The following is a 27,729-nucleotide window of genomic DNA, read 5'->3' on the forward strand; positions in this document are numbered from 1 at the left end:
TAAAATTACCTATTGATCTCTTCCTTTGATCAGAGTGAGACACAGATGAGCTATATTATCCTAGCTGAGGCCACTATGAGAAAACTGAGACATATGTGAAGAATGATGAGATCTTGGGAGTCATAGCTGAGTTTTCTTTGAGCTCTTTCTTTGGTCTCATGGTCTCATGTTCAGGAGACTTACATTAGACTTATTTGACATCATAGAGATCTCTTGTTTTAATCAAGCAAGATTAGGCTATGTGCTTGTTTCTCCTGAGTTGAAGTTGAGAAGCAGGAGAAAAAGACTTTGGTCTCACTCTCACCTTAGTATCAAAAATAGCTAATTTGTGTAGAAATAAAAGATACAACAATGAGATCTCTTTTTGGATTTTGGGGATGGGATTATTCTTATAAACTACTGATAACAAATAGTTGTGAAATATTTATTATAACAGTTAGGCTATAGCCTATACCATTGAATAACATAACAGATTTCCTTATCAGACTATCCACCACCAAGTTGTGATCTGATCAGAAGCTATTTCAACTCTCACATACAGAAAAACAAAGACATTCTGACAGTTTCAGTGTGAATGTCTAATTAAAATCAGCTCTTGAAGAATCAGCCAGTGCAACCAGATCCCTGTAGCTGAATACTCTGGAGGTGTCACCTGGCAACAGGTGTTATAACGCCAGGAAAACGACATGAAACACTGCACTCACCTGAAAGTGTGTGTCGTTCGAGCCCGACACAGCCCAGACACAACTTCTCAAGACAACTGTTGTTGCTGTTGAGTGAAAGGAGGATCTGAAGACAGTAAAAGGGTAAAGTTATCTACAACAATGCATAATCTAAATGGTCTTTAAGAAGTGTTTACAGTAGGAGTGAGTTTCCACTTACAATCTGTAAACACTGGCAATGTAATGACAAGATGTAAAATGTTTTGCAAAGTTTCCTTAAGGTTGTCAGTGAACATCTTAATTTGTATAAAATTAGTTTGTTAGTAGTGTTAAGGTGGACTATGATTATGATGGAGGGTGGAGCCATTTAACAGTGCAACATAACAAGACGTTTATAGCCTCTCTGTCTAGCTCAGTGATCATAAAGGATTTGTTGCCAGCGCACAACATGAAGTCTGAATCAGAAGGTCAGTGTGGACTTTTAGTTGTAGGTCTTTCATTGAAAATCCAACGGCTAATGTTGAAGACGTTTGTTCTACTCTGGATGCCGGTGGAGGAAGAAGACATATTGTACAACAGGTCATGTGTCTACAAGATAAAGGCATATGTCAGAATACTTCAGTTCCTGGCTCAGGAGGTTTTATGGGTACACACTCTGCCCTGTCACAAGACATAAACGCAGAGTGCTTGTTCGGGGCAGAGGCTTGCAACTCACATTAGACTTTTTATTTTTCTTACCTTCTCAGAAATGCTACCCAAATCTAAGATCAAGGTTCACTCGCAGGAAATAATCACGCAGCGGCAGCAGAACAATCTCACACTAAAACAAGTGGTTTCAAGTGTTACAAAGGTGAGTCTTTTCACACTTAAATTTACTACTTGTGCTGAAACAGTGGTTATAATTAACAAGTACAAGTGTATGAATCAAGAAGCTACTCGCCTTTTTCATTTGTAAAATACTAAACTGCTGAGTCAGAAGTGAAGTGGAGGAGTAGCTATAGTAGCATAAAATCCTCAATTGAAGTAGGCTACTTAAATCAGCACTTGTTTTTTATGATCATTCATAAACTGCAAACTACTGTGCCTATCACAATTTCATGCTGCTGTGGCTTGTAATCAATCCACTTCCTGCAACAATCTTATCGATCCGATGATGAATTGGTGCCTACTGTCTGCCCCATTAGCAGGGGGTTTGGTTTGGTCAGGTTTCCACGCTGCTGTAGCTCTGCTCTGACATCACTGATGCAGTGCTGAGTTGAAGCCAGCACCGACTGCAGACAGAGTCTCCCTCTCCCTCTCCTGCCGGGCTGTCTGCTCTCAGCCTGTGCCAGAGATCTGTGCAGCGTTAACACTCCCATGTTGCTGCCGGGATGGAGGAAGCTGAGGCGGAGCCCCAGCTGATTCACAATCTGGCCATCAGCGCAGCGAGACCCTCTGAGCATCTCTCTGTCTCCCCGTCTTTCCAGCGCTGTGCGTTCGGCTCCTGGGTCAGGGACAACATCGACAAGAGGGAATGTTGCTTCTTTGAGAAAAACAGCAGGTAAGCTGAGCTGCTCTGTGCTGTGTTGGTATGATGATGAAAGTCTGCGGAGCGACCTTGTAAATGCTGCTGCTGCAAAGTAACAGTGATGTAAACTGTCCTAAACTGCAGTGAGTAGCCTATGTTTACATTAAAATTAAATGTATCAGTTGTTGCAGCATGAGTATAAGTAGGCTATTATTCTCTATTTCCCCTTTAGAAATGATGTATGTAAGTGTGGTTACTCAAAAACTGATCATGTGGATGATGCCATCAAGCCAGAGGGATTCATTGGGGAGACGTGGGACAAACATAGACATGTTCGTGAAGTGCCTACTGATGCTTTTGGAGACATCAACTTTGGTGGTTTGGGACAAAAGACAGGCAAGGTTAGACAATCCTTTCCTTTTAAGTGCTTGTAAATATCTGCCTGTGTGTCTTCATCTCACCCTAGGGCGCCGAAAAGGGGGGGTAAAGGAGACGGATTCTAGGGGTCCGTGATTGAGCCCAGAGAGGTCCCTAATGATGATGAAATGTAAAAATAATGACACCAAGTTATTAAAGCAGAAGTAAGCGATCCGGTCATTTTACAGCAGAGCAGAGTGACTGACAGACCCGTATTTCAGACCAAACACTCTATAAAAGTGATTGCCGTCGCAAGATATAACTATTTAAGACTTATATTAACACTTTAACTAACTGCTTTTCTGCTTTAACTAACATATAATCACAAATGTTTTATTTTCAATGTCCTGGTAACAATAACTTTATTGTTTTGGAAACATCAACGTCTGCAATAATAATACATTTTACTACAGTCTCAAAACAATACAAAGGTGAATCTGTTATGGTTAAATGAAAAATGAATTCCATTGTATTCAGAGTGCTCAGTTCTTCCCCTACTGTACATGTCAACTGTCATGTTGTTCCTCTTTCACAAATATGGTAATGATAGTCAAAAACACCATTAAAATGCATAATTGTATATAAAATAGCATCAAAAAATTTAATTTTGCCGCTGTGTTGGGGGCCCTGTAAAGATTCTTTCATGGGGCCCAAAATCCCTACCTGCGCCCCTGATCTCACCTATACTATATGTGTCCATCTTCAGTATGTGCGAGTGTCCACAGACACCAGGCCTGAAGTCCTGTATCGTCTACTGACCGAACAGTGGAAACTTTCCAGTCCCAACCTGCTGATCTCAGTGACCGGAGGAGCCAAGAACTTCTATCTGAAGGCTCGTCTGAAGAGCATGTTCCACAGAGGTCTTATCAAAGTGGCCCAGACGACAGGTCAGAGAGAGCGTGAGCGCGTGTGAGCTGAGGAGTTGTACCAATGATTAGCCAAGGATGTTTTTATGAGCATGTGTGTGTGGGTGTCCTCCCTGTGTGCTCCACCTATATTCTTCCACCTATATGTTGACTCTTTAACTGTTTATTGATCTCTCAAATCAGAAAGAAACTGTAGATGGTGGTAACATTTTTAGATTTTCCAAAGAAACTAATTAGATATTAACTCACAAAGAAACATTTTGCTTGTTTGCTTGTTTGCTTGTTTGCACACATCCAAATCATTTCCTTCTGTAATGCTGTGCAGTAAAATAGATGTATTGTGTACTAATAACAGCATAAAGATAAGCATGCTGCTTTAGGGTGTTTTTTATGGTCCGAGGCGTCCACTGACTAAACAACATTTGAATTTTCTCATGCATACAACAAAGTCAAGTTGCAAGGAAGGCTTTTAACAAATCCTCAGTTAAATAAAGCTAAGCTAAACAGCTGCTCAAGAATTAGTAGAGAGAAACGAGAGCACTATTGATCCTCTACTCTCAGCAAGAAAGCAGATATGTGTATTTACCAAAATGTCAAACTATACCTTTGGTGTCTATGGGTTTTGGAATGAGATGCCTCCTATTTTTGGTCGTACATAGTATTTGTGCACTTGTTGTGTTGCACACAGGTGCGTGGATCATCACCGGTGGCACCCACACAGGTGTCATGAAGCATGTAGGGCAGGCTGTGAGGGACTACGCCCTCAGCAGCAGCTCCATGCAGGGTCAGATTATAGCTATCGGAGTGGCAACATGGGGAGCAATTCACAACAAGGAGGCTCTGGTGAATACAGAGGTGAGGTACACATATTTACACATATGGTTTGTTTATTACTTGTGGTAAGATTCATCATCATGGACAGAGTAATATCTAATTTTGACTTCCTTTCCCTCCTGTTCCACTGCTTCCCGCTCCGCAGGGTTGTTTTCCAGCGCATTATCCAATGGACGTCAAGGGCCAGGGCCGGCTGTCCTGCCTCGATAACAACCACACCCACTTCCTCCTGGTGGACGACGGCACGCACGGACGATATGGCGCCGAGATTGAACTTCGTAGCAGTCTGGAAAAGTGCATCTCCAGAAAGCTTCTTGGAAACAAAGGTTAAAAATAGCTGCTGCAGTTGTGTGCAAATGCAGCAAGACGTCACAGATAACATCTCAAATCTGTCTCAATTTATCTGCTCTGCTTTGAGTATTGATTTTTTTTTTTTTCTTCGTCAAACCTCCAGACAGCGGCGTGACCATCCCTGTGGTGTGTGTGGTTCTGGACGGAGGTCCTGGCACTCTGAATGTGAGTCATCAGTTTTGAGCCTCTTCCTTCTGTCTTTGTCTGTCTTGTCTGACTCTTGTGTGTCTCTCCCAGACTATATACAATGCCATGCTGAATGGGACACCATGTGTGGTCTTGGAGGGCTCTGGGAGAATAGCAGATGTGATCGCCCAGGTCGCAGGACTACCAGTGACCCGGGTCACTATCACCCTGATCCACCTGCTAATGAAGAAGTTCTTTGGCGCTGAATATGAAACCTTTCCTGACCTCCAAATCATAAAATGGACCAAGATGGTACGTGAACAGGTTCAATCAAATACTGTATTCCTGAGAACTCCTGAACATGTATCAATTCACAAACTTAAAGGTTTCCTGTCAAAGTTGTTGAAGAGAGGTGACAGAGCCTGCTTTGTTGTTAGAAACTTGCTCATTTAAACTCGACCATATTCAGACATTTCTTTCTTAAAAGTGCCATAAATAAATTATTACTGCACCCAGGTGGTTCTGGACAGAGTTTGATGTGACACTTTGTCCACACCCTGTTTGTTCTCTGTTACAGATTCAGGACATCATCAGGATGTCTCACTTGCTGACAGTATTCAGAGTAAGTGAGGACAGTCATGGGGATGTGGATGTGGCCATTCTTCAAGCGTTACTCAAAGGTAGGCGAAGGTGCACAGAACAGAATTAGGCATGAACACAGAAGCACTTAGTGGCAAACCAGCCCCCAGCGAGTATAACGTTGCTTCTGAGAAAAAGTAAATGACCGGATTGTGGTGTCAAATGTGCTGAGATCAAAAACCAGCGCGGATAATCTTGCAGTCATTTTCAGCTTCACGGACGCTTCTCTTTTACATGGAGACATCGATAGCCACACTTGATACATTTAGTAATATGCAGTGCTTCTTATTAAAACACGCTCCACCTCCTGATGGTCTTGGAAAAAAGCTCACTGAACACAGACCAAGATGAATGCACATTGTTATAGAAGAGACAGAGCCAAAGTGCACTAAAACACTCAGATACTCAGCTTTAACATCGTTATGAGTCAGCGTTTCAGTGAAACTGCTGTGTCCAGTGTTTCCATCACTGAGCTCCATTTGAATAACTGAAATGCATTTCCTGGCTGTGATCCCGTTGTAGGATGGATCTGCTGTCTTTACTCACTGTGTGAACATGCTGTTGTGTAGCTGTTCAGTAGCCAAAAGGTCAGCCGCCAGTTGCATCATTATGAACTAAAAATGACTGAAGAGATGACCTCTTATGTGGAGGAACTATCTTGTACCAGAGATTAAATGTAAATAAACATTTGTCATTCTACAGCTAAAATGGTGTAAATAATAATTTCCCATTCAGCCTCGAGGAACAATGAGTCTCTGGGCATCGAGAGCTGGAAGAGGCAGCTGGAGCTGGCTATTGCCTGGAACCGAGTGGATATAGCTGAGACTGAGATTTTCACTGAAGAGAGCCAGTGGAAGGTGGGTCTGTCCTTAATACATCATAATAACAACACCAGGTTTAATCTGTCCTGGACGGGACCAACCTCTCACCTTGACCCTGTGTTACAATCCTGCTCATCATTATTTAGATCAGATTAACAGGTATACAGTAATGGAGTAAAGCAGCAGCAGATCTGATGAGTGCTCTGTTTGATTTTAAACATGTGGCAGCGTGAAAAAGTGAGGACTGAGTCAAAAGAGAAATGTCACCTCATTAGATCATTTACTTTTACTTTACGCAATTCAATTTTACAATCAAAACAATGATAGATTATATGTGTTTGTGTAAATGTGTTGATTGTAATCCTCCAGCACGCGTTAGAAGCAATTGGTCCCACAGGCCAGTGGTTTTTATGGGATTAATAGCATGCATATTATGAATTATTTTAAAGCACTTATTAATGCATTATTCATAATTCTGCATTTTAGGTAGATAGATACATAGTAGTTGCCTCATCTTCTTACTTAAATCCAACAATAAATCCATTTAAGCACACAGCTGTCATGCCTGAGTACTTAGTCTATGGTCAGGAAGAATGAGTGTTTAATGTATAATAAAGCATTGGGATGCTACTAATATACATACTATTAAACAACTGGTTGAATGGTCAAGTGTTAACAAAAGATTAAGCAGCAACATCAAACCACTGCAGGCTTTTACAATGCAATACCTCATATCATAAAGGTTTTATGATGTAAGGGGCAAAGAGCAATTGCATCATCACATTGTGTAAAGGTGAAATGTTGTATTATTTATGTCAAGTTTATGAATCTGACATAAGTGAGTCAGCAGACACACATAACCTTTTTTTAATCAGATTCCCTCAAAACATTAATATTTCTGCTTACTTCTGCCGTGTCATCATGCTCCAGTCCAGCGACCTCCACTGGGCCATGTTCTCAGCCCTGGTGGGCAACCGGCCTCAGTTTGTGAGTCTGCTGCTGGAGAACGGCGTGAATCTGAGGGACTTCCTGCACGACGAGGAAACTCTGTGCGAGCTCTACAAACAGCTTCCCAGGGGCTTCTTTCTGCACAAGCTGGCCAAGAGGGTGCACAGCTCTCGCAGCAGGAGGCAGACGTTCGGCATCAGGCCTCGGGCTCACTCGGGGCAAGGTGAAATGATCTCCCTGACTCATGTATGCGACGAGGTGCGTCACCTCCTGGGCAGCTTTACCCGGCCCCTCTACCCTCCCTCCACCATCACATGCCACTTCAACATGTCTATAGAAGATTCATCTTTAGCCGTAAGTATCTTTATCTCAGGCAAATAACATCTATTTCAACTTTTAAGTGACTCTCTTTTATAAAAAGTTATTCCAATAATTTTATATATTATATTTGTAATACACAACAGAAGTTGGTTTATTGTATTGGATGTGATTGCACTATTGTCTTAGTCATGAGTTTTATTGTTTTATAGTTGCTGCAATTTTTATCATTTATCTTGTGGAAAGCACTCATTTTAAAAGTGCTGAAAATGTTTAATATTATTATTTTATTTATTTATTATATTATCATAAAGTTATGACAATATTATCATTATCATTAGTAGTCGTAGCACTAGTATCTGTAGGGAACATGGGGACATGAATACACAAACTAAATAACCTTTCATACTGTGCATCCTGTAACCAATCAGATATCTGACTGATGCTCATATTTTCACACCATTTTGACCAAATCAAATCAAATCAAATAAACTTTATTTGTCTTGCAAGGGAAATTTGTCTTGGGCCAATAGCGCAGGAAGAAACAGCTGCCTTGTTCATACATACATACATACATACACAACAGAATATACAACATTATCAATGACATGCGTACCCAAAAAGAAAAGTGCGGTGAGTGCAATAAATAGTTTAAAATACATTAAATTAGAATACAGAGTTCAAATAAAACATACTAAAAACAAAAAAAAAACAAGGAACGTCGGTTTAAGGCATAGTGGTCACGTGCAGCATGACGCAATAAGAGCAGTAGGACAGCAGTGACAAGGCCAACAGAGCAAAGGTAGACCTGGGTGCATAAGGCTCTACCCGTGGGACAACACATCAATAGATAAATACTTCCACAACAATTTCATTCTTCACATTGTCGAATGGAACATCTGGCTAAAAAGGGGGAAAAAGATGTATGAAAAATGCAGATAGGTTGGGTCATGCATGGGAATGACTTGGATTGGTGCCAGTATTTCTGACCATTCAATTAATCCAACACATTCTTCCTCTTCTCTTTCAGCAGTCTAAAAATGAGGCGGGCTCCCATGCTCAACTCAGGGGCCACAGCGATGAGGCACAGAGAGACCCAGGCCGGGACCTTTTCCTTTGGGCTGTCGTCCAGAATAACAGGGAGCTGGCTGAAATCGCCTGGGAGCAGGTGATGAAAACACTTTTTCAAACAAAATTTGAAAAAATATGTTTTTTCTCACTGAATCTGTGTCTGTGTAATCTGTGTCCGTACAGTGTAGAGACTGTATGTCTGCTGCTCTGGCCGCCAGTAAGATCCTAAAGAAAATGGCGGCAGAGGGAAAGGATGCAGACGAGGCACAGGACATGCGAGAGCTGGCCGATCACTATGAGAACCACGCCATTGGTAGAAAACCACAACCATAATGAGTGGCTTTATTTATGTGAATTACAAGTCATTTCACCAGGATGTCATTTATCTTCACCGTGTGTTTGTATGTGTGTGTTAGGGGTGTTCAGCAAGTGCCACAACAGTGATGAAGAGCGGGCTCAGAAACTGCTGGTTCGCGTGTCACCGTCTTGGGGAAGGACGACGTGCCTGAGGCTGGCACTGGAGGCCGACGATAAAAACTTTGTTGCTCAGTCAGGTGTCCAGGTTGGGAAATCTTCTGAGTTCTCTAGATTGCTAAAAGTGATATTTATTTATTTTTACCACCGATCAGTGAATTTAACTTGGTTAAATTTAACTTAACACTCACGTGATTCTTCTCCAGACTCTTCTGACTCAGATCTGGTGTGGTGAGCTTTCAGTGGAGAACCCTGTGTGGAGGGTGATGATCTGCATGGTCTTCTTCCCTCTTATCTACACTGGATTTCTACTTTTCAGGTCAGTCTGTTCTACTAAAATAAATTAAAACTACTTTCTTCTTTTTTTTGCATAAAATGTCTCTGTGTAAAGTAATCTCATTTAGAAACAGTAGATCTCTCTGTTTGGACAGATGGAGGCAAACAAGTACTTTCTAAGGACAGTTGAACCACATAAAAGTAAAATACGTAGTTGCCTAATGGCACGATAAACTGGTGAATTCCTGCAGTCTTTATAATTTACCAAACACAGACAAACTTTGTGGAACAGAAGTCTGAAATCAACACTCACTTTGGCACATTCTTAAAGTGTATTTGCATTTGGACACTACTTGTCTCTAAAGCTAAACACATAAAAATGTGGTGTTAGTAACACATAATTAGCTCCAGTTGGTTTGTAAAAGGAAGAAACACAACGTCTGTGTACAGTCACATTGTTCTGCATGGAACCACCACAACATGTTCCACTTATCTGTGCTAATCAGACTAACCCAGTGGTTCCCAACCTTTTTTGGCTCGTGACCCCATTTTGACATCAAACATTTCTGGAGACACCACCGTCAATCAAGAATGCCAGCTCAGATATTCACAATAGAATACAATAAATCTTTATTGTCCACCATGGTGGAAAATTGCCTTTGCCATTGCCATTTTATTTGAACTCGATTTGTATTTGAGAAAGTGAAAGTATAGAATACAGTTGATTGTGTGTAGTGTTTTTAATCATACTTTTAAAAAGAATAATAATTTGTTTAAAAAAATCTATTCATCAGTAATTTTTCAAATCAATTACTTGACATTTCAGGTGACCCCATTTGAATTCCAGGCGACCCCACATGGGGTCCCGACCCCAAGGTTGAAAAACACTGGACTAACCCAGGATGCATTTATAAAAACTGATTCGAATGTTATGTCAATCTAAGGTCAAAAATGAATTTAGTGTTTAGTTTTTTCAGTTAATTGGTTAATATACTGTATTGTGTCATTGTTTGTGTCACTTCTGTACTGATGGTCAGCGGTGTGTGTGTGTGTATGTGTGGGTGTGTGTGTGTGTGTGTGTGTGTGTGTGTGTGTGTGTATGTGTGTGTGTGTGTGTGTGTGTGTACCGTTCTCCTCAGACGTGATGAAATCATCCATAGAGAAATGGAGAGGAATGAGGAGATCAAGACAGTCGAGTCTGTGACAGGAAGTACACTTCGAACAAAGTCAACCAGCCTGTGAGTAAACGCACGAGACACTGATGGAAAAACAGATTCCTTGTTCTGTGTGATCACTACTACGTGCGTTTATGTATTTGGGCACCTTCACAATTTATGTTTCTGTTATCCTCAAAGTCGTGGTTTCAATCCAGAGGTCACCAGCAGGTCACGCAGGGGAGAGCAAGAAATGTCACCTGAGGAAAAAAAAAACATAACCCCGCTGTGACCTTTCTGTCCACAGTGACCCCACCAGGCTGCGACGCCTGAAGCCTCTGAGCAACTGGTCCAGACTCCTGTGCCTGCACAGCTCCCCACAGGTCAAGTTCTACTGGAACATTGTGTCGTACTTCGCCTTCCTCTTCCTGTTCGCCGTGGTGCTGATGGTCGACTTCCAGCCGGCGCCCTCGGCAGGCGAGACGCTGCTCTACATCTGGCTGATCTCTCTGGTGTGTGAGGAGGTCAGACAGGTGAGAGACAGCAGCAGACACACACACACACACACACACACACACACACACACACACACACACACACACACACACTAGAGGATCAATCAGCAGGTGCTCATGGTAATTTGTCTTCTCTTCTCAGCTGTTTTATGATCCTGATGGCTTTGGCTTTCGTAAGAAGGCCAGGATGTACATCAACGACCTGTGGAATATTTTAGATGTTCTGTCCATCGTCCTGTTTATTATCGGCCTGGCGTTTAGGTAAGTTTCCATCCTCACTGACAAACACTTACTGTACTGTAAGGCCAGGCCATGGAAGTGCTCTGTATCACCTGGGTCATCTGTGAATCATCAGTTAAATTTCTTTATTCCAGGCTGACATCCCAGTTGTTCTATGCGGGTAAAATCCTCCTCTGCATCGATTTTGTGGTCTTCTGCCTCCGGCTCATGGCCATCTTCACTATCAGTCGAACTCTGGGACCCAAAATCATCATAGTCAGGAGGATGGTGAGAATGTTACATTCAAATACAATTATACTTTGAGTCAAATCATTCATGTTTTTGAAAATAGTCGATTATTATTATGTGAGCAGACATTTTACCTTGAGTGTCTTGTGTTTTTGGCAGCAACAAACCTGCAACAAACAATAAAGTCCCGACTGCTCATACTAAACACGTGACTGGTCACAGTTATCAGATGTGTTTTCCTTTCTTCAGAGTTTCTAACTTGTGACTGATTGTCTGTTTCTTCTCAAGATGATGGATATGTTCTTCTTCATGTTCCTGCTGAGTATCTGGGTTGTGGCGTACGGCGTGGCCAAGCAAGGCATTCTCATCCACAACGACAACCGGCTGGACTGGATCGTCCGCGGGGCCATTTACGAGCCATACCTCATCATATTTGGGGATTTCCCCACTAATATTGACAGTAAGTGGAGATGGAGAACAACATTTGTAGTTGTAGTTCATAGATTAAATGGTCTATCCCTCTCCTTTTTGACATTTAGGATACATGTATTTATTGATGATATTAAAACAATCTTTTCTCCCTCTGCAGAAGCTGCATTTGACATAGACTCCTGCACCATGAATGGCACCGACCCCCTGAAGCCCAAGTGTCCCGTGCTGAATGAAAACCAGACACCAGCCTTCCCCGAGTGGCTCACCATCATTATGCTCTGTGTTTACTTGCTCTTCGCCAACATACTGCTGCTCAACTTGCTCATAGCAATCTTCAAGTGAGCCCCTCCTCAGCATCACTCTGTTTTTTTATTTCATCTTTTTTTTTGTTTTTAGCCAGAGCTGATGACGATAACATCTGGTTTTCGCCTTTTTATCCTCTGTGTGCCTTTGCTCTCTTCCACAGCTTTACGTTCCAGGAAGTGCAGGACAACACGGACAGAATATGGAAGTTTCAAAGATATGAGCTCATTAAAGAGTACCACAGCCGCCCCGCTGCTCCTCCGCCTTTCATCATCTTCAGCCATCTCTACCTCTTCATCAGGAACGTGGTGCTGTGCCGGCCTGTCGCTGTTTGCACCGACTTCAGTAAGAATAGTCACTCATTTCTGTTTTTTTCCCCAAGGTTGATTTAATGTTAATGTGGTCTCTCTTGTTTTAGCTGTGTCACTCTGTCAAGCACTTTTCTTTTCATTTCTGACAACCATGGTGTGTTAATGAGCAAAATTATAGGAAACATCAAATTTGAGAGGTTTTATGTAAATGTTTTTACAGTAGGTTTTATATTCTCACTCCATATACAATTGTCACCATGACAACAGAGCAACTCCATCTGTGGAAACAACAAATTGCACCTTGTGTTTTTAGTTTTTGCTCGTTATGCCTCTCTAGCTTTGCAGAGTTTGTGATTTGTGTAATAAATGTGTATTATATTAGGTGAGATAGTGACACTGAGCATTTGACACCGTTTTTTGTTTCAGAAAATAAACTTGAGCAGTCGGAGGAAGAGGAGCTGTTGTCCTGGGAGGCCCTGATGAAAGACAAATACCTGCTGTCCACACAGCAGGAGCAGAGTCAGAGCACGGAGCGACGCATCCTGGACACAGCTCAAAAGTAAAATCCCATAGGAATGTAGCCAGATATAGGAGCACAACAATCTCTATATAGGGAAGTGCTACATATTTGAGATCCCTCATCACACCTTTTATATACAGTGATTTTTACCTACTCCATGTGCTTTATTTAACCTGTCAAAGTCTGGCAGGGATAATATTACCCAGTGTTTTGTAACAAAAAAAAAAGAAAGAAAGATGAAATATCAACATAATGATGTCTAATTAATCATCTTGCGACAGCACAGATCTTGCAACCTTCTTTTAGCTTTGCAGACAACTCTCTCCCTGTTGCCACAAACTAATCTAAACTAAACTAAGCTTTAAAAAAATGAAGCAAATATAAACCAACTAAAGCTAGTTCAACTAGCTATAAATAAGCTCAAGTAAGATAAGGAGCAGCTGCTGAGTATATCTTAGGATTTAATGGACAGAACTGAGAGTCATATCAACATTCTTATCTGAACTATTCCTTTAATGCAGAGATATGGTTTATTTTTAAGGTTTAATAAGGTCCACACTATACTGTGTTTAAATATAGTGAGTATATATAACTCTTAACATTCTGTGTTTGTTTGTTTCCTGAGGGTCACCACTATAACTGAACGGCTGGAGAGGGAAGAGGAGGGGAGCTTTGATAACATGGTTGCGAGACTGGCTCGACTAGAGGAGCAGGTGGTAACCTGTTTCTTCTTGGTATCACTGATGTTGCACCTGTGTCTGTAATATTTCACATTATGCCGTTAGAGTAAGGCAAGATGTAGAAAAGTGATGGCACACTTCCTGATGCACCCATGTGTGTTTGTTAAATTTTACTTCCAGTTAGTTATCCCCTGTGAGAAATCAGTCATCTTCAGTGTTGTTTAAGCAGTCGGCAACAGTATTTGACCTACTTTTATTTTGCTTCCAGGTCGTCCAGTCAACCAGAGCCCTGCAGTGGATTATGGAGAATCTAAAATCTCAGGGTGTTGAAGCACAATCAGCACGTCAGGAGCCCAGTTCCTCATTCACTGTTATTGTCTTTATTTTACAACTATATTGCATGTTAAATCTCCTTTTTGTTTGCATCCACTTCCCTGCAGCATCAGCTTCAACAGATGAGACGACTGACCCTCTGAGAAATCTGCCAGAGAATGAGGTCGGCTTCCACGTGAACGCTCGTCAGTTTTACTATCCCAACAGCAAGCTCACACGCTTCCCTGTGCCTGAGGAGAAAGTGCCGTGGGAGGTATTTCACATATATTTCCACCAAAAAAAAAATTAAAAATCACTGGCTGCCTGACAAGATGATTTGTGGTTGTTTGAACTCATGTTCCCTTTCCATTCAGGTGAGCTTCAGCTCATACATGCCAGTTTTTTATGAAGACACTGGAGACCATGTGGATGGGTATGTTGGGACTGTGAGAGGACTATAGAAAATGTTTTGTTCCTGTATGGCTTGGTTTGGGGATATATTTGCAGCTGATAAAAAAATGAGTACTTTTATCAAGAAAACAAACTATTTTAGTATAGAAATAATGATTCATAAAGCCAGTCACATATCAGGTAATAGCATGTAATGAATGGTCCTCAGTGACTGATGAACCTTCCTCTGGTTGTATTTTGAAAAATTCTCCTTATCCCTTAAATTTCTTATCTTCTTTCTCGCCACAGACCAGAATCAGACGACATTGATAAATACAGGTATGACGCGAGATAAGATGCACAAAGCATCAAATGGCACTTCACAGGCAACCGTACAAGTACGTCTTGATATATGATATTATGTATCTTCTCTGTCATCAGAAACCCAGGAGGACGGACTGGCGTTAGGGGACGAGGTGCACTCAGCAAACTGGGTCCAAACCTGAATATAGACCTCGTTGTTACGCGGTAGGTCATCTCATGTCTTTAGAAAGAAGATGTTTGTCATTATCACTGTGTTTCAATGATCTTAGGTTGTGATGTTGTTGTTTTTCAGCTGGCAAGACAATGTGAGGTCTGTTTTGGAGTACTTGGCCGTTTGGGACGAGAGTCAAGGAGCCCTGGCTTTACCTGGGGTGAGTCCAGCTGCATCTATGGTCATTAGTCTCAATTGAAGGTTCTGGCTTTTCTTTCAAACAGCATCTGTTTTCATCACAAAATCTGAAACTAACAGTACTTCATTGTGTCTTAAACAAATCCCGCCCAAGGATTAAAGGGATAGTGCACCCAAAACTCAAATTTCACTCATTATCTACTCACCCTCATGTCAACTAAGAGCTGTGAGAATTTTTGTGAGTCCTCCATTCCTTCTCTGAGTTACGGGGGGGGGTCAGTGCAGCAGTATTTGTCCATATAATGGTTGTGAATGGATACTAACTTTCTTGGTCCAAAAAGACACACCAAAAAACATCCAAATACCTTCATACTGCTCGTCTGCAATGTCCCTCTTGTATTGAAGCCCCGACATGAGAAATTGTTAAATAAGTCTATATTCTAAGCTTGTTTGTGGCGGAAGCTCCCAGTGTCTCAGTTCACTGCTCTTCCTGTGTCCGTGCAAATCTCGCGTGATTTGCACTGACCGGCGGAACAATTTCTCATGTCGGGGCTTCAATACAAGAGGGACATAACAGACGAGCATTATGGAGGTATTTGGATGTTTTTTGGTGTGTCTTTTTGGACGAAGAAAGTTGGTATCCATTGACAACCATTATATGGACAAATACTGCTGCGCGGACCCCCCCCCCCCCCCCCCCCCGTAACTCAGAGAAGGCACGGAGGACTCTGAAAATTCTCATAGCTCCTAATCGACATGAGGGTGAGTACTGTAGATAAAGAGTGAAATTTGAATTTTGGGTGAACTGTCCCTTTAAGAATTTGTACAGAAGGCAGCCGGGGGTTGGTGTTTCCAAACCTTTTTATGTTATCACTGGCCCTTCATTACAGTATATGCAGGCTGGTGTATTGGGTATAATGATGTTACCACAAAAATTAAGTATGGGCAGAGATGGAACAGGCTTCGTTTTGCACAACACAACCTTTCTGACACCCCCCATTGTGATTATAACACTGTTTGGACATTTTATTTAATTTTTTGTTGCTTTGTTTTGTTTTTTTTATGTGTGTTTGGCTTAGTGTATTTTGTTGAGCTGTGACACTGATAGTTGTGATCTTGTAATAGTTTGATACATATGTTTAAAAAGTTCGATAAAAAGGCTCCTACATGAATCCCTCAGGGAGCCGTCCAATCTGCTGATCAACTGCCAGTGACGCTAAAGAGAACCATGGGGAAGACGCTGTATGAAAAGATGAATACAAAACTATCAGAGGGAACAAAGGTGGGTCTTTTCAACACGTTGCTTAAATCAAAGAAAGAATTGTTCAGAAACAAGAAGAAAACTAAAAAGCTAAAACTAATACAGTCTACTACAGCAGCCCTGGAGCAAACCCTCCCTTCATGTAGGTGGTCATGTTCAGTTTTTGCTGAAACCATTATAGAGAGGTGTTGACTGAACTGCAGTCTGTACACAAAGGCATTCAACCGTGAAGATTTTTACATTTAGTTGAGGCTGTTATCAGTTTATCATCAATTATCACTATTACACCTGTAATCCACTCTTGTTTGTTTGATAACAGTTGAAGAATTTAATGACTGAGATGAATAATAATAATATGCTGATACTGATGTCAACTTGTCACTGTGTTTCAGGTGTTTGAGGGTTATGTGGACGACTGCAGGAACACAGATAACGCCTGGGTCCAAACCTCTGTGCTAAACATTCACCTGAACAGAACGAGCCCGGTGATGGTTGATATCAATAACATGGTGAGAAGAACATTACTGTTTTAGATCATGTAAAAGAGTCCATTAGTTTACAATTATACAAACAATTTGATTGAATGTGGGTTTCTCTGTAGTTATACTTATGGACAAACTTGAGGTCATGATTTTCCCTGCAGTAAATATATAAATAATCACCTATGACTTTTCTTTAGATGGTGAGCAGCCACGGCTCTCTCATGTGGCAGGAGGTCAGCAGCAAAGCGAGTCTTAGCTCAAACCAAAGAGACTTTCTGCGGCAGGTTGCGGAGCTGCACAACAGGAAGTTCTGATTTACATTCCACTGTAGCTGCAAATGTGTCTCCTCATCTGCAGGTTTATTTCTTGCCTGTTGTGTGGCCTTTTAAAAAAATTAAATACTGATTAATGCTGTTGCACGTAAAGCAAAATGAAGCCAAGATGCTGTGAAGCCATAATGTACAGTTTACTGCTGTGGATAATTTCTTAACATTTTGCACAAACAACATTGGCCAGTGAAATGTATGTCTAGTTTAAACACTGTGTATTATAATATAATTTAAACAAACATGTACAATGATGATGAATACTTCAAATTGTATTACAGTACAATTGAATAGTTTCACTTGCATTTCTACTTTATGCAACCTACACATCTACTTCTGCATTTCAATGGTAATATTTTACTTTTCACTTCACTGTGTGTATCTGACAGTACAGTATATCATACAATATAAATACCAATATACCAATATACACAGTGAAATGTGCCATTATGTGTTCACTACGTGTATTAATAACAAAATGTACAAATGCAAACCACTACCAAAATATTGCATATGGAGATGGAAATACCCAACTAAGTAAAAGGCTATTTAAAAGCAGATCTATGATTGATAATAACTCACTAATATCACTTAAATTTAGGTCTAGAAAGGACCGTACTGATCTGTGAGTAGGCTACTATAGTTGTTTTTTTTTTGTTTTTTGTTTTTCATATATTTTGCTGCTAATACTTGAGTAAAGCTGTGAATGCAGGACTTTCACTTAAAATGCAATTTATATATTTTTTAATGTATGCTTGTATTTATATAAAAATACAAAAAAGTAAAAGTTACAGCACTTTATCAACCACTGAAATGCTTTACCTGCTCCATGTTAAGGCACTGGTGCGTGTTTGTGTCATACTCACTAACTGAACACAATCAAGAACTGTGCCTTTTAATGATTAAAATATTATTTACTACAAATTGAGTCATCGTTTGTGTCTTCTCCGCTTGTTCTGCATAGAAATTCAAAACAACTCAAGACACTTACTGTATGGGACATATCTCAGTGTAGTGAATAAAACACATTCATTTAGGCCTATGTGCTGTGTATTGTCACAGAGGTTTTCTCCACCTGTCGTGCGTGCGGCCACTGAACGCCTTTAGTTTCGGCGCAGCCACAGACAGTGCTCATTGGTTCAGCCAGAGGTGGCCACATAGGACAGTATCGGTTTCACACCCTGTTTTTGCTGCTTCAGATAAATCGATTATGCACGCGCCACACTGCAGAAACATGCGGTGAGTTTTGTGTGTAGACCGTGAACTGACTGCAAAAAGTTTCTAGGTTCACATTAAGGCAAACGTTTTTTTGTTGTTGTTGTTTTAAATCTTTTTTTTTTTTAATCGAACTTTTATTGTTTCCCTGTGAGTTTTTTGTTGTTGTTGTTGTTTGTTTCAGTGTTTCCCTGTGAGTACACTTTTAACAGGCATAGCTCTGACGTCACCGTCTTTATTGTTATTATTTGTCCTGTAAATCCCCTGCGGCTCAGCGCCATTGAAAAGATACCGAAGCTATTTTTAACCACAGCGTCAAAGAGGAGATAAACGAAGAGCTCCCACTCCGATCTATTTCACTGACACCGCAATAGAGCAGTCAAACAAAGAACTGAATTTTTTGTTGGCTGTTAGTTAATTTTATCACAACCCCTATTCATACTTCATTTTATTTTTCCACTTCTGTTAGCACCCTCCCCATTTATTTTGTACAGTGGATGGCTGTACTATAATAATCCACTTCAGTAGGCTATCTGTGCTTTTGTTTACTATAATGTAGTATTTTCTCTGTTTGAGCACAAATGCAGAATGAACTGTAGCTCATATACAGTGACTAGAAAGTAAACATTAGTTAAATTCGAAATATAGGTAACACTTTATAATAATAATTATTAGAGTAGTTAATGAGGAACTAATGACTAGTTAGTGAGGAATTGAGGTACACAAAATTACAGTAGTTACTGAGGAACTACTGATTAATTAACTATTAGTTAATGGTCAGTTCTTCAGGAACCCCTGATCAAATTTCAGAGGAGTAGTTAATGAGGAACTAATGAGGAACTATTAATGATCAGTTCTTCATTAACTCATGATCAAATTTCATAGAAAGTTAATCACAACTTGATGATTAGTGAACTAGTTACTTCATCAGTACAGAATCATTACTCAATAACGTCCAGTAGTTAACCTTTATGACCTAAAGTGACACATAATGAGTGGTTTTTCATTTCTTCATCTTCATCTTTACATTAGTAGTTCCTTAAAAAAAATCACAGACAGCAGGATTCTTGAGAAGATTTTATTCATTAATTTCAGACCACATACACATCAATATGACCATCCATGTTGCCTTCGAAATAAATATGATAGTTTGTCACATGTTTGGTAGGCTTATGTTAGGTAAGAATTGCTTTAAGGTACACAAAAAGGGTAACTAATGATTAAGTAATGATTCAGTACTCATTATACTCATTTTGATGTCTCCTTAAGGTACACAAAAAAGGGTAACTAATGATTAAGTAGCCTAATAGTTATTCCTCAGTAGTTACTGAAGAACTCGCCATTAACTAATAGTGAGTAGTGATAACTGTGAACCACGGTGATCCTACTTTATACACAGCCCCATATTCATTTAGCCTACCAAACATGTGACAAACTATCATATTTATTTCGAAGGCAACATGGATGGTCATATTGATGTGTATGTGGTCTGAAATTAATGCTGTCTGTGATTTTTTTAAGGAACTACTAATGTAAAGATGAAGATGAAGAAATTAAAAACCACTCATTATGTGTCACTTTAGGTCATAAAGGTTAACTACTGGACGTTATTGAGTAATGATTCTGTACTGATGAAGTAACTAGTTCACTAATCATCAAGTTGTGATTAACTTTCTATGAAATTTGATCATGAGTTAATGAAGAGCTGATCATTAATAGTTCCTCATTAGTTCCTCATTAACTACTCCTCTGAAATTTGATCAGGAGTTCCTGAAGAACTGACCATTAACTAATAGTTAGTTAATCATTAGTTCCTCAGTAACTACTGTAATTTTGTGCACCTCAATTCCTCACTAACTACTCATTAGTTTCTCATTAGTTCTTCATTAGTTCCTCATTAACTACTCTAATTTGGTGTACCTTATTGTAAAGTGTTACTGAAATATAAATTGCAAAGTTGATCCTAAACTGTCAATGTTTGTGCTATTTTTTTTTTTTTGAAGACCTACCTCGTGCCAGTGGGATTTCAGTTTCTCTTTGTTGTAGACTTGACTGTGCGAACAGTGGCCTGCATGATGCTGCTCTTCCCTGTAGGAAAATACATGTTCTTAATACTAGAAAGCGTCTATATCGATATAGATGATCATGGCACTTCATTACTTGGTACTGGATTGAAAAGTAATTATGTGAGTCCCACCCATGTACACTGCAGCACTCCTCTTCTCCTCAATAAGCATTGACACGTTTCCTTCAGGGCCAACATCTACAACACAAAGTCTGCCAGCTGAAAGAGACACAGCAGAGTTAATGTTGAACAGCTAATTCTGTAAGTAGAGCAAACAGCAAAGCAAAGGAACAACTAGCTGCCTGCTCTCCAACTCGGATCCACACAGCAGGAAAGGACTCAGTCTGACTGGGCCAAATTTAACAAAGGTTAACACTTCCGATGCTGCAGTTGTGTGTTTCACACCAATGTTATTTCCTGTGTTGTACACATGTTTCTGGTTAGACAAGTAAGGTTATGGGTGCTTGAAGGATGCTATGAATAGAATAGAATAGAATAGAATATAGGCCTACTTTATTAATCCCTGTGGGAAATTCTTTCGTCACAGCGCTCCAGTGTACAAAGGTGAAGAATATTATAGCAGAATAATACAATACAACAACTTAAAATAGGATAAAGAGATACGTATAAGCATACATACTATAAACTTACTATCATATGAATAACTACACACAGTTTCATCATAACACCACCACACTATTATCATAATGTACTGTATTACTTTTGTAGTATCATATTAACACATTTTTGATGTGAGATTTATTATTTTTATTTATTTATAATGTTACTTGATTTAATTTTCCATTTAGATTATTTTTGCATATCTAATATTGGCTAATCTAATATGATTAATGTTCAACATCTACTTTCCTTACATGTGAACGGGGTTTTATAGCAGTTTTGTAATATTGTAATAGTTGTAGACCGAGATAAATCTCCAATCATCTTCTAACTCCGTAGTAAACGAGCAGCATTTCAGCTCGACATGGAGGACTCATCTTCTCCACAGACGATCTCTGAGGACGCTGGTGTGTTTACAGGTGAACGAGGGGCCAGAGTGTCCGGAAGTGACGTGTGACGCTCACAAGACCGAGGAGCCACCACAGTGGACAGAAACACAAATAGATGTGGAGACAGAGACAGCCGGGGGAGACAGAGGAGGGAGCAGCAGCAGCCAGCCGGACACCTCTGGAGCAGCCGACACGGACTGAACGGTAACATTTATTTCCCACTTGTACCCGACATTTAACGACAGATTTAAAGCTGCTCGGCTCGCACAGTTTGACGAGAAGAAGCGACGTGGGGGTTTTCTTCTTCTTAGCGGCGACGGCGGAGGGATGCGAAGCTGAATGTGCTGAGTGAGGCAGCTGTCAATGAGCCGCTGTCTGTGGGCTTTAGCACGACGGTCATACTATGTCACACCACCGACTGTTTACAGTGTTAGTGAGCGGGCTGCTGCTAAAATAAAATCTAACTTCCACCACCTGGTACCAAGGACCGAGCTCGATGCCGGTGCCGGTGCCGCGAGCCCCGCCGGTCACCAGGTGTACAGTGGGCCTCGCGCACAGCACACACACACACACACACACACACACACACACACACACATAAGTATTAAAAGGTTATGTGTGTGTTATTATGTAACCAAGTGGACAGTCTTGTTGAACAGTGGACTGTCAGGAGTCAGAGAAAAGACTTTTGTCTTGTCTGTTCAAGCAGGAGCAGGAGAAAATTATAGTGCTACAGCAGCAGGGAGGCGAAATTACAGTGGGTGGTGAGGAATTGTTTGTTTTTGTGTTAGATACTGAGAATCCTACTTCTTTTCAGTTATTTTTGACGACGTGGCTTAGAAAAAGTAAAAAAAAGAAAAATAGGCTTATATGTGGCTCATAGGCTGGCACAGGCCGGCTCTGATCTAATATTCTTTATTGGTTGAGTAGGTTTATATGAGGATGTTTTATGGTGTTCAAGTTCTCTTTGCCAGATTAATGCAGTGCAATACAACAGTCAGGCAAAAATCCTGCACTAATGAAGGTGATAATCTTCAGTTTGTTTGCAGAGATGTGTTGATTCAACATTATGGTTGTTTTTCAGGCTGTGGTTTGAGTTACTGTTGGATTAGATGCCACTAGATTCACAGGAGGAGGTGTCTGTCTCTGATGTTTTCTCCACCCCATTTATCTCAGTTAGTGTAGGCTACCCTGCATACTAAACACTCCTCAGTGTATCAACAGATTTACACCCTAAAGTCTGGAGAAAGTCACAGTCTTGCAAATCACAAGACTGTCTCAAGTGTGGCTTTATGAAATCTGTGATTAGTCAGTGGACTGATCTGGATTGAATAAATGTTTTAGTCATTAGTCAGAATTTAGATCTCACCCAGGGCTGTGGGATATTTTTTTTTTGGTGATTTCCAAAGAAAGAAACTGAAGGATTTATTATGGTAGTTGCAAATGTAATGAATTCTAAGTCCTATAGTAGTAGTAACGGCTTTGTATACATTATAATATAATGTTATTATTTTCTCATAAACAAAAGCTAAATGATAAGTCATCGGTGTTGAAGTTAATTTTGAATTGTACGTTTCTTCAGTTGAGTCTAAAGTGGGCAGGTTCATAACTAGTGTCTTGACTATTAACAGCCCTGATCTGCTGCATGGACCCAGCTCAACCATATTACATGCTGGTTTTTCTCTGTTCCCATGGTTAAGATAAAAACTAATACTGAGTGGTGAGAGAGAATCATCATTCTGGTACCAAAAGTGATTCTCCATCCTCCAGAATCCCAGTAAAGCTGAACCCACACCTTTTAAAAAAACAGTTTCAACAGAAACTGAACAATAAAACTGTCCTTAAAGCAGGACTCATCGCTGAATTACACCGTATTTATTTTTTCTAGCTAGCCTCATCATAAATAAACTTTTGTTGCATGAGTTTCTGTTCAGGTTCAGAGGTGAGCGGTCTCTCTGCGTCCTCTGTCAGATGTGTGTGTGGGACCGCTAACATTTCATCCGTGAGCAGTGCAGCAGTGGCCATCTGACACAAATCAGAGACGATCATTCATCCGTCTTTCACGAAGCCTTGATGTCACAACAGCTTTCCGGCCGCGCTGCTTTTCATCCCTGTCTCACATACTCATCTGACAGTCAGCCACTGTTGGAGAGTGTTAACACGAGTGTGATTGGTGGATGCTGTGTGCTGTCAGGGCTGCAGCATCGTGTTCCACCCTCATTGTGCTGAGTGGGACATTTCCAGATAAGTGTCCACAACATGTGTCACAAATGGCTCTGCCCTCTCTTGTAAACCCCTCTGCATGTCGGTAGTGGTGCACTTACAGGTCACACTCGGCACCAATCAGCCAAATGCAGTCCCCCCCCCCACTAACACCGTGTTGAAGGCTGCTGCACCTCTCAGGTGTTCGCTGTGTCCTTAACTACGGCACAAAGACACCCAACACCGGGTCTACGGCAAACGTGAACAGCTACACATGTGGGCCGCTTTAACTTCTATGCGGCTCCTCAACAAAATATTTACACAGGGAGAACCTTGGCATTGAAACCCAAGCGCTGATGCCAACAGAGTATGAGCAGGCTGTTTTTCTTGACAACAAGATGCATTCGTTAAACTGCGACTCTTCATTTAAGCAGAGACTTCAACATCTGTTTCATTTCCAGAAACATGACAAACAGAGTTGAAGCACTGGGATTTCCTCCGCTGCTGCATTCCTTCAGCAGCTAATATAATATGATGGTCGCTTAAACAATAAGGCCGGTGGAGCAGAAACAATTATTTGATTGGTTAATTAACAGAAAATTAATTAGAGACAATTTTAATTGGGAATTACTCAAGCAAAAATAGTTTTATTTAAATTATCTTTGGGTTATTGACTGTTCGCTGGATGAAACTGGAACAATACCCTCTGTTATAATGTTATCATATATGGAGCTGTACTGATGTTTAGAGACTATTAAACACACAGCAGTGATCACACTGTTACACTGGGTGACACAATCCTTCATTACTACATTATATTATATTATATTATATATTTATGTTAGTGCTGGAAAAACTCACTAAACTACAAGATGTGTATTCTTCCACAGAATAAAATAGTCTCCAACAAATGTACTTTTTTCCCTCCTACTTCATAATGTTTGCTGTTTTAGAAAAGCTTCTTCAGAGCTTCTTGTAATAATAATAATAATAATAATAATAAAAATCCTCTTGTTGACACTGAAATCTCATTCTTTAGCCTGGAAACAGTAGTAGACAAACTCAGTGACTATCCTGGAGCTTTTTACTCACATCTACTTTATAAAGCAGATGTCATTTTCTCAACTCATGATATGCAAATATCAGTTTTTGAGCACTTGAAGGGAGTTTTTGACCATGTTGGTTTAAAAAAGAATAAAGCATTTTTGAGCCAAAGATTTAAGAAATGAGTTAGTGTGAGGCTGAGCGCAACAGCATTTAGGATTTATGGACCGTAAGAAAACAATAGAGTAACAGAGCTCTTATCCTTCGAGTAGTTCAACCCTCAAATCCCACCTTCTTAAAAAAAAGTGGGTCACTCTGGTGATACTGGTGCACAGCGAGTTGCAACATGTTTCTCCAGGTGTCAAGAGTCCCCTGCTCATCTGAGCGTCAGCAGCACAGATGCAGGGCGTGATGATGGTCCTGATGCTTACGTTGAGCAGGAAGCTGTATTTATGTAATTGACATGTGTATCAGCAGCAGCAGCAGCAGCAGCAGTGCAGCCTCACAACTGGTCCGATCTCTCTAATCCCGGCCCTGGAGACTTGGCTTGTCTGTTTCAGGTCACATTTGTAGCGGTGGCTTTAGTCAGTGTCGTGTCCCGTCAGGCTTATTGAATAAGCTTGTTGTTGTGTTTCATAAAAAAATAACAGAAGATTTCATATGCTCTTCATATGTTTGTCATCAGCTGTAATAATAAAAACCAAAGAACAGTGTGGTGTGACATGTTTAAAGAAGGGATCTCCCTCATGGACACCAATCCATTTATTTATATATTTTTTAGGATGGGACCGATCATGTACGTCATTTTCATTCTCATGCACGGATTAATTGAACTTCTTCAGATATGGTACAAAGTGTTCAAACTGGCCTTGTCCTAGGACTCATTGATGAAGTATTTTGATTTGATTTTTGGGGTCAAAGATCAAGGGCTTGATGACCTCATTAAACTGTTCTAGTCGCATTGAAAATGAATTAACTTCTGGCGTTTTTGAAGCTTTGGACGCTTTTGGTGTCAACACACAGTTAGTGACACCTTGAATTAACTTGGCACAAATACAGTAGGCTGCTCCACTTGCAGTGAAGAACTGATTAGACTTTGGTGACCAAAGGTCAAAGGTCATGTTGACCTACAAGCAAAGCATGATCTTGACTCTGTGAACAAGACATCCCCGAAACTTCAGATTTGTTAAAGATGTTCACTCAAACAAACTGATCAGACGTTTGTCTCAGTGACTCAGGACTTCACGCAGCAACTGTCACTAACCATGGTGAACAGGGATGTAACCTGAAACTAGTCTGACTGGCACGAGGAAGTCATTGTAGTTTCACTCCTTTATTTAATTTGAAGACAGTGTTTAGTTTCAGCACTAGATGCATATTTAACATCTCATGGATGGTCCTTCACTTCATTTACTGGTGCTGTGTAACAAAGGTATAAAATGGCCTTAAAGATAATTAATGAACCACTCAATCAATCAGATATGTATTTGCCACAATGATCAACACATAACATCTAATAGAGACCGTGTAGGTTCATGAGCTGATGTTGTTCACAGTGTATCCACTGAAGGACGGTTAAGTGGAAAAAGCCAAACAACAAACACTGGGGCTAAATGAGGGACGTGAACATCAAAGCGTTGCCCCCGTCCCTCTCCCTCTCTGTCTGTGTCCTCTCTCTCTATCTAGCTCTCCTCCCCTCTTCCTCTCCTCCCCTTTCCTCCCCTGGGGACTTCTCCTCCTTTCCTTCCCTCTGACATTTCTGTAATGACGCTGTCTGAGCTCCACAGGCCCTGCCTCCATCTCATCCTTAGCTTACTGTGCTCAGCATGCAGGGCCAGCTTGTCACACTGAGAGCCCGCCTGGCACGCCTCACATCTACATCAGACCGCTAAATGCCAATAATGACAACTCAGCTTGATTAGGAAAGTAAGCGTCCTCCATCTTCCGGGCTCCTGTGTTCTTTTGGCTCTCCTGCAGATAGGGTTTGTCGTCTGCTGAAGGGTTTTTACTGGACACTCGCAGACGCTCCGATGGTCAGCCTGTTTGAGGATTGGGATTCTGTCGAGAAGTGGGTTAAGCCCCACATCTCTTCATATTTGGGCAGGGGTATTACAGTTGTGGCTGTGAGGGGGTTAGATTAAGCCGTCATTGTTGAACCACAAGTGTGCCTGGGCTTTGCTGCTGATATTATGCTTCACTTCCGGAGGCTTTGCTTCCTCAAGCGACAGTGGGTGAACTGGCGGAGCCGTCTGCATCTGCTGGTTATTTAAAATCCACAGTCATATTTAAACAAATGATACATTTATCTGCACTATTTATGTTTTAAATGCAGCCAGGCATCAGGAAAAAACCTTTTATGAGGAGGAGATCCATTTACATGAGAAAGTTTTTGTGGCTGCTACTTATTTTGACAACCATGTTGTGGCCCTGTGCTTTAGTTTATGTGCGTGTGTGTATGCATGGACTGTATGCTACTGCACATGTCTTTTAATGTACTTCTCTCGTGTGATGTGTCTGCCAGCCGAGCTTCTATAATTACCACAGCCTGCAGCGCCTCATGGGGAGCATATTAACACACACGAGTGGAGGAGCAAGAACCAGAGCACATGCAGGTCATACAGACAGAGTTTGTGTGGTTACGGTTGCTTGAGTGTGTTTGCATTATCTTTATCTCTCACCCCGATTCGATTTTATAGAATATTATAATATAACATTGATGCACCATTGATCATAGATCAGTGATCTGATGATGTATTTTTATTTTATTTCCTCTATTTATTCACAGTAAATTTAACAATTCTTGTTGCGTTAGGAATAATTACCATAAATCAGTCAGAAGGTATGAGTGTGCAGCATGCAGCACATGACTAAAAGATATGTTAATAGCAGTAGTATGCTTATATAAGATGGTTATAGATGGCAGTATTTTGATTTTAACCCATGATGATGGCAGATGTGGATTTTTTAATTTATAAATAAGACAGTGTAGAGATTATAATGACGCTTAATGGAAATAATCATCATTTCTCATTTATCAGTCCCTCCAGAAAAACGTG

General features: G+C 40.7%; 2 protein-coding genes across 3 annotated transcripts in view; both read left to right on the plus strand.

Moving 5' to 3' along the window:
• Positions 1-2,032: 2,032 nt before the first annotated feature.
• On the plus strand, positions 2,033-17,125 carry trpm2 (transient receptor potential cation channel, subfamily M, member 2; the record flags this gene model as incomplete). The annotated part of the gene is made up of 31 exons (XM_083996956.1): positions 2,033-2,202; positions 2,402-2,570; positions 3,293-3,473; positions 4,141-4,307; positions 4,432-4,612; positions 4,741-4,802; positions 4,875-5,075; positions 5,341-5,443; positions 6,138-6,259; positions 7,154-7,525; positions 8,520-8,657; positions 8,744-8,873; positions 8,977-9,122; positions 9,241-9,353; positions 10,450-10,548; positions 10,772-10,997; positions 11,122-11,240; positions 11,354-11,486; positions 11,736-11,907; positions 12,037-12,217; positions 12,346-12,527; positions 12,920-13,052; positions 13,639-13,726; positions 13,962-14,279; positions 14,380-14,438; positions 14,705-14,734; positions 14,837-14,923; positions 15,012-15,090; positions 16,249-16,350; positions 16,722-16,838; positions 17,009-17,125. The coding sequence occupies 31 exons, from the start codon at positions 2,033-2,035 to the stop codon at positions 17,123-17,125; spliced, it is 4,497 nt and encodes a 1,498-aa protein (XP_083853082.1).
• Positions 17,126-21,544: 4,419 nt separating this feature from the next.
• map3k13 (mitogen-activated protein kinase kinase kinase 13) overlaps positions 21,545-27,729 on the plus strand; it is a 33,152-nt gene continuing 26,967 nt past the window's right edge. For both annotated transcript variants that reach the window (XM_083997286.1, XM_083997288.1), the window contains exon 1: positions 21,545-21,631. The gene's annotated coding sequence lies outside the window, so the exon portion shown is untranslated. The remainder of the gene's footprint in view (positions 21,632-27,729) is intronic.

This window comes from Trachurus trachurus, assembly GCF_905171665.1.
Source record: "Trachurus trachurus genome assembly, chromosome: 21".
Lineage (NCBI taxonomy): Eukaryota > Metazoa > Chordata > Actinopteri > Carangiformes > Carangidae > Trachurus > Trachurus trachurus.